The 12,660-nt window shown below is 38.1% G+C and overlaps 1 protein-coding gene across 1 annotated transcript in view; it reads right to left on the bottom strand.

The window, feature by feature from the left end:
• Positions 1-12,660, bottom strand: part of fam20cb (FAM20C golgi associated secretory pathway kinase b) — a 147,453-nt gene that overhangs the window by 10,693 nt on the left and 124,100 nt on the right. Inside the window, exons 5-6 of the mRNA XM_057825731.1 lie at positions 3,689-3,804; positions 2,934-3,114 (exon numbers count right to left, since the gene is read on the bottom strand). Of these exons, the coding sequence (XP_057681714.1) occupies positions 2,934-3,114; positions 3,689-3,804 (297 nt within the window). The remainder of the gene's footprint in view (positions 1-2,933; positions 3,115-3,688; positions 3,805-12,660) is intronic.

Genomic DNA, 12,660 nt, shown 5'->3' on the forward strand with positions numbered 1-12,660 from the left:
TGGAGGCCTGGAATTAATTGCAAAGTATATACAGTACAGTACATTTGTTCCCAGCTCTTTCCCACAGTGATACAAAACTTTCTCTTTTCTGAACCAACATGTGAACCACAAACTAGCTAGCAATTTATGACCGCCTAGTGCTTTTCAGATTTGAAATGGGATTTCAATGCCTTGATACCCAATTTTCCACGTTTAAAAATTTCCATGCAGTGTGCTTTATACAAGTTTCCCTCCAACCATGTGCTCGCTGAACTGTAAGTTCTCCAGCCACAAATCATTAAATTTGCACTTACCCATGTAATGTAACTACTGTAGATCGGTTCTGTAAAGCAATGGCGCCACCAAGGGGTGGTCAGGGGTGGCCATGCCCCCCCCCGCCATAAATTTGTTGGCCCCCACAGGCCAGTATAATGTCAAATTGTAGTAGCTGTGGCACTCAAAATTTTGAAGGGGCTGCTAAAGACTATGCACACTAAATAATGAGTAACATGAAATATAATACAACAAACCAAAGCATATCAGGAGGCAGGTCCTGAATTTGTTCTGACAGTTTTCTACTGGCCTGTTCTACTGGCGCTATGAGTATGCTAACTAGGCTGTCAACATGCAGCTGCGCGCAGACAGCAAAACTTGCTTGTGTTCAATAAACTCTGACCAGGCAGCACAGGTTGTAGTTAAGTTTTAACATCCTCATAAATCGAAATATTTAAAAGCAAGACTGAAATTTATACATGTTCTAAATAAAAGTAACTTCAATACCAAGTTTACCATTTCAAAATTGTATTTAGGACCTTTTAGGTGATTTTTTGACATTTTAAGGCTTTAAATTCAAATTATTGGATTTGAAAAATTTTTAAAGACTTTTTAAGGCCCCGCGGATATCCTTTTTCAGTAACTAGAAAATTGGAGAAATTGTGTGGGGATGCTTTGCTCTCCCATGGTTCCCATTGCAGCCTTTTTTGGGTCACTTCTTTGTTAACTCATTGGCTGCCATTGACGATGCTAGATGTCCAATCCGTGTGGACTGGGAGAATGGAATGAACATGTCCTATAACGACTAAAAGTAAATATAATATCAAATAAATGATCAACCTTTGTCTGGTTTGTTTGGTTACTTTTTTCTGCTTTAAGTTACTTTTTGTTTTTTCTCAGTTTTGCCAATTTTGTGTTCTTTTTAGCGGTTTCCTGTTTTTTATTGCATTTTTTGCAGTTTGTTGCGGTTTTGTCAATATTTTCCCCACAGTTTTTTTTAAGTGTTTTTTTTCCCCTTTTGGTGCAGTTTTTCGTGTTTTCCACGTATTTTTTTTTATTAATATTTTTTTTACATTTTATATGGTTTTCGGGCTATCGAGGTTTTGATGGTGGTGTTGATGGGTTGGTAACACTTTATAATAACTATCCGTTTTACTAGTTAATAGATCAGTAGTAAACTGTTGATAAATGATTTATTGTTGATTCGTGAAGTATTTGTTAACAGTTTGTTAAGCATTTACAGGGTGTTCCAATAGGGTTGACCCCATTCTAAATGCCCATGCTAGTTGATGGATCTTATAAAACTATAGACACTTTATGTTGAAGGTCATAAGTGTTATTGTTTAAATATACAAAGAAAAGTACAAATATTTGTTGGTTCTATGGCAGATTATCATAAATGTGCAACATGAACGCTGCCTGCAAAATGCCTTATCAAAATGCCTTTTCTTTTGAAGTGAACGGCATTTCTTAACCTGAAAAGATAGAAATGCCAAACGTTACACACAAAAACTTGAAACGTTTCTACACAAACTGTGTTTCAGGTTAAGAACACCCTGTAAATGCTTAACAAACTGTTAACAAATACTTCACAAATCAACAATAAATCATTTATCAACAGTTTACTAATGATTTATTAACTAATAAAACGGATAGTTATTATAAAGTGTTACCGATGGCTTTTTGTAATATACAAAAAATATGATGAGAGGATTCAACAACAACCGTAACAATCACCAATGCTTGTGAAATTAATCACAGGACTCTACTATTTTCTATGGAGAAAAGTAGCACCCTGACTCCATATTTCCAAAAATACCTGAGTGCAGTCCAGAGCCAAGCGACAACCACGCCTCGGACAAAGCACGCCCCTACAAACTATGCCCACATGATGCTACGGTGGTAGCGTCTGGTGCGTCTCATAGATATCACATACAGTATATGTAGAACTAAATGCGAAATGACAGACTTGGCGGCGCTAGTAAACAGCCGTCATCTTAAAGCAGTAGACTTCTCAGGCGGGCTCTGTTGTAGTGAACCTAAGGTGAGTAACTTTTTATCTAAAATACTCCTAAATTAACAAAATATTGACTTGAATCTATCTAAAAATGCTGAAACAATTTTAACACTCTTACATGTCGAAAGTAGAAGGGAAATAAAGCAATAATGCAATAATGGGAGCATTTTTAGCAACTTTGATGGTTGATTCACAACATTAAATGACTTTCAAGATAGCAAAGGTTACAAACTAGTTATGTTTAGGCATGTCGCTGTGTCTGCAATACCACTGTGTCTAGTAAAGTTTAGGGTAAGGAGTTGCGCTAGGGCCTATTGTCCCAAAAACCCTTTGAACTTCACATAGTAAACAAATTCTTCGCTCCACCGTACCAACAGCAGATCTGGTTTGAAGGGGGCGTGGTTTGTATGAGGCGTAGTTTGCAGCGGCAGTCGCTTGGCTATGGGCTGCAGTCATACACTTCTACACATTTCTCTGTTTCCCCTGTTGGTCTGCATCAATCTTGTGATTGACCTATTGTGCCTCCTGCTGATGGATGACGGAGGACTTTAACCCTTGCATTTACTTTATTTTATTGCTCTCATGAAGATGGACAAAGTTAACCACAAAGTTAACACAAAAATGCTTGGCTAAGACAAGCAAAATAGAGGGTTGATCTCCTTACTCTGCCTTCTTGCGTTTGTGGTAGGAGCGTCTCCAAGGGTTCCTCCAGGTTTTACGCTTCGCAAGGGCGAGATCTGGAAGGAAGGCGGCCAGGGATCCTTCGATCTGGTCAGGCTTGCCGCATAGAGCGTGCTCCGTCGAGCAGTAGTAAGAACATTCACCGTAGAAGCACACATTGTTTGCTGAGGAAAGAATAATAATAAATGTATGAGGAAAACATCATTGGAAAAACTGAACTTTGACAAAAGATTTTTTCTTAGTATTGTATAAAAGCATACCATTGCACAGTTATAACTAATTTAAAGGAGTACCCATTGAGTGCATACAGGTATTGTTATAAAATTACATATAGTGTTGCTCATTTCTTGGTGAGTGATGATAATGAGGGGGAAAAATGCAATAAAATATGGTTACATTCAAATTCAATTCTTAATAACTTCACTCGCTCTTTATGGATTCCGAGCACATCTATTTTGGAAGGGTGTCCAGACAAGATTAATGGCCCCTGGAGGGATTCAATGACTTGTATTAATTGCTGAGACTGTGAGTAAATTCTATCCCACGAGACATGCACGTGACCCAAAAACTGCATAGCTCATTAACTGCTGTGCTTTGATGCAAGCAAGCTTCCACCTACTTTCCATTTCATAAATGTCCACAGCATTATTGCATTTAACTGCATTAGCTTTATATCAAGAATTTACATTTTTGGTTTGCCTTTTTTAACTTGATTGGGCCAGCCAAGGCAGACCCTACCTGGTGATATGAAGAATGTCCTCCACAGCTTTTTATCACGTGTGACATCTCGAATCTCCTTGGTCATGTTGACAAGTCTGCCGGCCACGGGAGGGACACGACGAAAGTCCAGAATCCTACAGGACGGGAAGACGTACATATGATTAACATTCACAAATCCACAGAAAAATAAAACTATTGTTCTCCAAACTATTGCACTCAGGGCCATCCCCGGGCATAGGCGAGCTAGGCGGTTGCCTTGGTTGCCATCTAGTGGAGGGGGCGCCAAATTGCTTTGAGGGGAAAAAATACCCAGAAAAAAATTGTCATGCTATGCTCCTAAACATTTAGTAACATATGAAGTCCAGTTCAATGGGCTACATAATAAAAACATTTGCTGTTTGCAACCTGGATTGGAATAGCCACTTGCTATTTTGTGGCACACACGAAGCAAGGAGGAACAGTTATAGTATGTAAGCAGATCCACTTCACATACAATGCCAAATAATGGCAGGTGATAAAATCAAACTCAAGGTTTCAGAACGAAACTAAAATTATCACATAATAACAAACAAAATAGCATAATTAGCAATTAATGAAGCAACTTAAACAGTAACTGAACAAATAATTTGCACAGATCATGAACTTTGAACGATATTCACAGCGCTTCATCGCATGCTGGGAGGCAATAGTTGCAATATGTTGAACGGCAACAGTTTTGAAAGCAAGTGGCAGCAGAGCTTGTCTCTTTCTCCCAAGTGAAGTGAGCGTTTACATTGAGCAGTGATGGCCTAATGAAGCTTCCTGATTAATGAAGTTTGTAGCTAATTGATTCAAAGCTTCAGGATGGTTCATTTGCTCTATGCTGCTATCAAGTGGCCTTGAAACCCAGGAGGTGAACAGTGTTAAAAATGTGATGGCTATTTGTCTAAGAAAATGACATGAATGTGCTTGTGTTACTATATGAACAACATGCAAAAAGTGCAGGGTTCACCAAATCGGGACCTCGAGGCCACCTATCCTGTCGTGTTTTTCATGTCTCTCTCCTCTAACACACCTGAATCTAATGATTATGTTATCAGCAAGCTCTCCAGAAGCCTGATAAAGATCCTGATTATTTGATTCAGGTGTGGTGGAGGGGGGAGACATGGAAAACACGAAAGGGTAGGTGGCCTCTAGGTCCAGAATTGGTGAACCCTGTGGTGTAAGGATAATTTGCTATTTTTTATTTAGAAATAATAACTTTCCCACAGTGTTTTGGCTGTAAACTGTCAACCCTTTGTGTTGTGGCGGGCTACTTGCGACACTTTTCCCTAGGGCACCTAGTCACCCAGGACCGGCCCTGAATTTGCACTATTGCTATATGTAGTCTAAACCTTTACAATTCTGGACATACAGTATATTTACTAGTGGTTGGAATCTTGGGGCACCTAACGATTCGATTACGATTCAGAGGCTCCGTTTTAATTATAAATCAATTATTGATGCCCCCCCCCATCAGACGCTACCTGCTTCCACCGTAGCATCATGCGGGCGTAGTTTTTAGCAATGTTGGCATAGTTTGTAGCGGCTTTCGTCTGCAGTCGTGTGTTACTGCTTCTTCGTCTACGCACGGGACGTTTGCGCGTTGTACCGCGTTGTACCGCATTAAAAGTGATCCGGGATAAACGGATGCTTACAGCTGGCAAAATTAACCGATTTCTCGAGGCGAATAAAATTACTCGTGTCAGTTTTTAAACTCGAGTTACTCGAGTATTTTTTTCATCTCTAATACATATATATTCACTAGGGCTGTCAAACGATTAACATTTTTAATCGAGTTAATTACGGCTTAAAAATTAATTAATCATAATTAATCGCAATTCAAACCATCTATAAAATATGCCATATTTTTCTGTATATTATTGTTGGAATGGAAAGATAAGACACAAGATGGATATATACATTCAACATACGGTACATAAGTACTGTATTTGTTTATTATAACAATAAATCAACAAGATGGCATTAACATTATTAACGTTCAGTTAAAGCGATCCAAGGGTAGAAAGACTTGTAGTTCTTAAAAGATAAATGTTAGTACAAGTTATAGAAATTTTATATTAAAACCCCTCTTAATGTTTTCGTTTTAATAAAATTTGTAAAATTTTCAATCAAAAATAAACTGGTTGCTCGCCATTGTTGATGTCAATAATTACACAAAGCTCGTTCATAGTCACACCGAAGCGCCAGCAGAGGGCGACAAAACGCCCAAAAACACAAGTAACAAGTGCACATTACACTGTGCTGTCATTTTAATCTGTTTGAGCGGGGCATGTGCGTTAATTGCGTCAAATATTTTAAAGTGATTAATTAGAAAAATTAATTAACACCTGTTCACGCGATAATTTTGACAGCCCTAATATTTACATACACACACACACACACATATATATATATATATATATATATATATATATATATATATATATATATATATATATATATATATATATATACATATATATATATATATGGTGGAAAACACAGACAAGACTGAAAAAGCAGTTTCTGCTCTTGCACTCCTCTTTAAAAGAAACTGCGGTATTTTAAGCCAAAACAACTGTTATGTTTAATAGAACAATATGTCTATATGCTGCCATCGCAGATTCATGCTGCATTAAGTCCCCAAACTATTTTTAATTTGTCCGTTTTACCCTGAAAACACCCGTTTACAGATGTCGCGCAACTGCTTTTGTTTGAACCCAGCCATAAAACGAAGGTAATTAATTATATTTATTATCAAAATTTCTGTCGATTTGAGCTTAGAATCTGATGTCTCATATTTCGTTTAAAAAAAAAAAAAAAAAAACAACTTTAAATTTTTTTTTTAATCACATTATTTAAACTTTTAAACAAATGATGTCACAATAAAAACAATGGCGTCTGTAAACAAGTCACGGATATTTACCTCATAACTATTGATTGTATTGTTTTGTTACTGTTGCATTTTCCCCTATATTTTAGGTGATAAATAATCGATCCAAACAAAGAAAATTTGAAAAAAAAAAAAAAAAAAAACATTCAAAAGGCTAAATATATGAAAAAGAAAATCTCAACCACTCCTTAATGTCTGCGATTTCTGCATCGCGACCCTATATTACCATGTTTCACCCATAAAATCCCCCCAAAATCCAGCTGTGGCCATTCACAGCTGTGTCTTGACACTCAGTGATACATGCTACATGGAGTTTTTGGATGGAAACAAGGTAAGTACGCGATAATATCTCGTTAAAGTCATGGCGTCTGTAATTCTGCTCTCGCGTGATCTCACCTCCAGATAGGGTTTTGCTGTTTAAAAAACATAATTTAGAAAAAAATGCCCTCCTGTTCAAATGTTTTCTTCCCCCAGAAAATTGAGATTTTAAGCTTTCCAATGATGTATCACACATGCATATCAGACACTTTTAAAAGTTGGCCAAATTGGGGGTCTCAGAGCGAAACTTCAAGTCACATGAGTGTTTTTCGCCATATGCATATATTTATATACTACATATATTAGGCCTGCATAATATAGAATTTTCACCAGATGACCTGAATATCTCTGTATAGGAAGACTTACTATGACCACATTGTATTGATAGGATACCGTTAAATCCAGGCTAAAGAGGTTCATCTGTGAACGATGAAGATTGGTGTATATAATAGGGATCAAAGAAGCAATGTCTCTGCACAATTGCTGCTTTTATGAAGCAAAACAAAAATTACATATTCAAAAAACAAAATAAAACAAACGTCCTGCAATGAGACTATTGCGCATGCTCACATTAGGATGGCAAACGGTATATTTCTTCTAGTTTTAATGTCGCAATATACATGGCAAACCCCCAATAAGTCGTAATGTCACTTTTTATCAATATCGTTTGGACCTAATATATACTGTATATAGTCAAATGATCTGTTGGAAAAATAATTTTGACCCATTATGAAATGCTTGGAAGGATTCTTGTTCATTTATTTAATTTTGACGTTTTATTGCTTTACAACTTTTATAGACAACATTTTACCTGCTAAGTATGTTTTTTTAAATCAATATATAGTTATGTCAATTACATGCAATAGCAATTTTATGACCACTGGGGGAGGGGGGCACTGCCTTGCTTGCCCCCCCTCAAATTCTGCGTATGAACAACGTGTTGTTTTCTGTTTCAGATTACAATACGGTCCATCAAATTCGTAGACTTCCTCAATATTTTTTTGTAATTTGTTTCTAGGTTGCTAAGTCTTAATCTACAAGACTGCCAATGTGTGTATATTGCTATTGCAATAATATGAGGTGCTTAGTTGAATGAAAAATGAATCCATCCATCCACTTTATGTCAGGAAAGAGTCAAATGTAATACAGAAATAAGACAAAAAAAATTAAATCCCTGCCTAAAAGTCACTGCAGACATGCTATCTATGATTGTGATGCAAATAAACAGACACAAGCTAATTATATATAATATACATACAGTATATTATATATTACATTATATATTATCTATCTATCTATCTATCTATCTATCTATCTATCTATCTATCTATCTATCTATCTATCTATCTATCTATCTATCTATCTATCTATCTATCTATCTATCTATCTATCTATCTATCTATCTATCTTATCATTATCATTATATTATATTATTATATATTATATATATATAGTCCAGAAGAGCGCAGTTCTGGGAACAGCAAAGATAATATGCAGGACACTCAAGCTCCCAGGCCTCTGGTAGAGGATTCGAGCTTGAGATGAACAGCCACCCACCCTACCAGGGGAGATGGGGGGAGGGTGAGGAAAGTTTTTTTTAATTTTATTTTTTATCTATATATTAAAATAACCACTATGAAGTAAGCTACAATACATCTGTATCATTAAAGTTTTCACCACAGATGGGACTTGAACCCATAATTAAAACGCTTTTCCACGTTGTCATTAATATCTCCACTAGGGGGCACCACAACCATACTCTTTCCATCACTACTCCGAGGTAAACCACCCCGCGGTTATTGTGTGCCCACTATTCCACATTGGACGCCTTTTATCCCCCACGCACACAGCATCATGATGTAAAAGCTCCAGCAAGGTCTAACTTCACCATCCGTTTAGGGAAATTATATTTATGCACCCGCTTTTACGGCTTTTTGTGGTTCATACGCCTTAAGCTTGCACAGTTTAAGTGGAAACTCAGGTTGTGGTATTGTTACAGTGGAAAGCAAAAAGAGGTCTTCTCTGGCTGACTGTGTCGGTGCGTGTGTGCCAAATGTCAATTTTGCGCACTTGTGGCAATCGGTACGACATCAACATAGCGTTTTTAACTATTGATACCCCATGACAAGTGCTAATGGACAGCCCGAGGGCCGAAGGAACAGGGCAGCCTAGAATAAAAATGGAAAAATGGAGGAGAGTTGTGTTGTATGACATAAAAACAAGCTACATTAAATGAAACTAGAAACCTCAATTACTGGAGAAATTACAATGGGGCTTTGCTGTGGTAGATAAAGATCTATCATGTCACTTGCTGTCCATTTGGGGACATTTTGGGGACACGTTCGGTTGCATGGCTGTCAATGGGCGCTAGTTGAATGTCAATGGGCTGTAATAGTACGTTTTTAGTAAAAAATCACAACGGCACAGGTTTTCCTGCCGAAAATGAACGGGAAATTTGGACATACATGGCCGTCAATGGCAGGGACATGCATGGCTGTCAATGGCATCGACTTACTTGAGTGCCAGTTAAATGTCAATGGGCTGTCATGGTAAATGGTCAAAAATCTCAAAGACATATGTTTTCCTGCCGTTGAAAATGAATCGGAAATTTGGAGGTACAGTAGGGCAAATAAGTATTTAGTCAATTGTGCAAATTCTCCCACTTGAAAATATTAGAGAGGCCTGCAATTGTCGACATGGGTAAACCTCAACCATGAGAGACAGAATGTGGAAAAAAAACAGAAAATCACATTGTTTGATTTTTAAAGAATTTATTTGCAAATCATGGTGGAAAATAAGTATTTGGTCAATGCCAAAATTTCATCTCAATACTTTGTTATGTACCCTTTGTTGGCAATAACGGAGGCCAAACGTTTTCTGTAACTCTTCACAAGCTTTTCACACACTGTTGGTGGTATTTTGGCCCATTCCTCCATGCAGATCTCCTCTAGAGCAGTAATGTTTTGGGGCTGTCGTTGGACAACACGGACCTTCAACTCCCTCCAGAGATTTTCTATGGAGTTGAGATCTGGAGACTAGCTAGGCCACTCCAGGACCTTGAAATGCTTCTTACGCAGCCACTACTTTGTTGCCCTGGCTGTGTGTTTGGGATCATTGTCATGCTGAAAGACCCAGCCACATCTCATCTTCAATGCCCTTGCTGAGGGAAGGAGATTTTCACTCAAAATCTCTCGATACATGGCCCCATTCATTCTTACCTTTACACAGATCAGTTGTCCTGGTCCCTTTGCAGAAAAACAGCCTCAAAGCATGATGTTTCCACCCCCATGCTTCACAGTGGGTATGGTGTTCTTCGGATGCAATTCAATTCTTTCTCCTCCAAACACGAGAACCTGTGTTTCCACCAAAAAGTTCTATTTTGGTTTCATCTGACCATAACACATTCTCCTAGTCCTCTACTGGATAATCCAAATGCTCTCTAGCGAACCGCAGACGGGCCTGGACGTGTTCTTTCTTCAGCAGGGGGACACGTCTGGCAGTGCATGATTTGAGTCCCTGGTGGCGTATTGTGTTACTGATAGTAGCCTTTGTTACTGTGTTCCCAGCTGTCTGTCGGTCATTTACTAGGTCCCCCCTTGTGGTTCTGGGATTTTTGCTCACCGTTCTTGTTATCATTTTGACGCCACAGGGTGAGATCTTGCATGGAGCCCCAGATCGGGGGAGATTATCAGTGGTCTTGTATTTCTTCCATTTTCTAATAATTGCTCCCACAGTTGATTTCTTTACACCAAGCGTTTTACCTATTACAGATTCAGTCTTCCCAGCCTGGTGCAGGTCTACAATTTTGTCTCTGGTGTCCTTCGACAGCTCTTTTGTCTTGGCCATAGTGGGGTTTGGAGTGTGACTGACTGATTGTGGACAGGTGTCTTTAATACCGCTAATGAGTTAAAACAGATGCCATTAATACAGGTAACGAGTGGAGCCTCGTTAGACCTCGTTAGAAGAAGTTGGACCTCTTTGACAGCCAGAAATCTTGCTTGTTTGTTGGTGACCAAATTCTTATTTTCAACTCTAATTTGGAAATAAATTCTTTAAAAATCAAACAATGTGATTTTCTGGTTTTTTTTCCACATTCTGTCTCTCATGGTGAGGTTTACCCATGTTGACAATTACAGGCCTCTCTAATCTTTTCAAGTAGGAGAATTTGCACAATTGGTGGTTGACTAAATACTTATTTGCCCCACTGTACATTGCTTTCAATGGCATTCTATTAGAAATGAATGGGCAAATTTTGGGGTAACTGTAGGTTTTTGCCAAATTCTGTATACAACTTTTATACCTCTTACTAGGGCTGGGCGATATGGCCTTAAACATGTATCACGATAAATTGAGCAGATTTATCTCGATAACGATAAATGACGATAAATTCACCCAAGCGGACTGTTATATAATTTGAAAATCTGAATCAATGCATGAAATACAGATTTACTATTTCTTGTTGATTTATTTACCAGCATTCAATTTGATATACTGTATTTAACAATTGTCCATGCAGTCTAAACATTAAGTTTATAAAAATGTATTGTAAGCAATAAGAATTCAAGTATGAACATTTATAACAGTGTGTATGACTTGAACAATGTACATTGTCAAAATCAATATGCCTGTGCAAACATGTAATTGTAACACAAATGACTTGCAGCTTGAACAGTACACTTCAAAAAGACAACTTATTGTTAATGGCTGCTGTGACATAATTATTAAATACAAGTGTTTACTTTATGGTTTAAGGGTTTTTTCCCCCCAGTGCATTTTTTAATAAATGCACGCACAATAAAAATAGCTGGGGCCATTTCTCGGTCATTATAAGTTTTGCCGTTGGATTGTACTTTATGCTGAATGCTTTACCATCACAAAAGCTATCAGAGGAATCACACACAGACAGATACAAAATAACGCCACATAGTAATTGCTAGATGCAGTCCGTGCCCAATCCACTCATTAAGTTCAGCCGTTTCGACAAGGTTAGAGCCGCTATCCGACTCCATAACGTTCATTTGTAGCGTTAGCCGCTAGCTAGCGTTAGCCTGGCTACCAGTAGAAAGCACTGAAAGCACCATCTCCGGAAATCGTGAGAACAAAGGAGGACAGCGGGTGAAAGCCCGTCTGGATGCCACCAAGAGTCTACTAAATGTCGGTTGAAAGTTTGGTGAACCTCCCTTAAGCCACACTCCATCACGTTTTGCTTGTAGCGTTAGCTGCTAGCGTTAGCTTACCGGGATTTTGTTTGATTGGCTTCCTGATGATCACGTGACTCACTACGTAAGCACATTCACTGCTTTCTTAAAGGGGAATGAACATAGACGAACAACACAGAATCAAAGCGGGATGAAAAGACTATATTTTCTTGTTTTATTAATTTACCGAATTTACCGACATGGTCAAAATTACGTCGGTCATCGTTAAGAATTTCGGTGACGGTAAATTTTCAGTTTACCGCCCTGCTCTACCTCTTACCATCCTTGAATTTTTGATGTGTAAATTTTGTGATTTGGTCATAAATTGGAGGACAAGTAGCGTTTTGATTTTTTTTTGTCTTTTCAAAAAAACCTGCATTTACGGGCGAATGGAAAATTTTGGGGGGGTCATTCGAAAAATTCCCTGCGTCGCACGAAAATTCATTTCATTTCGATATTCGAACGGTGCCGATTGGTCAAACTTCGGGCTGTGCAGCGGGCCGAAGAAAGTAATTTTACTATATGGGCCTTTGCTCTGCAAAGCCCCATCTAATAAAGGT

The sequence above is a fragment of the Corythoichthys intestinalis genome, chromosome 21, assembly GCF_030265065.1.
Source record: "Corythoichthys intestinalis isolate RoL2023-P3 chromosome 21, ASM3026506v1, whole genome shotgun sequence".
Lineage (NCBI taxonomy): Eukaryota > Metazoa > Chordata > Actinopteri > Syngnathiformes > Syngnathidae > Corythoichthys > Corythoichthys intestinalis.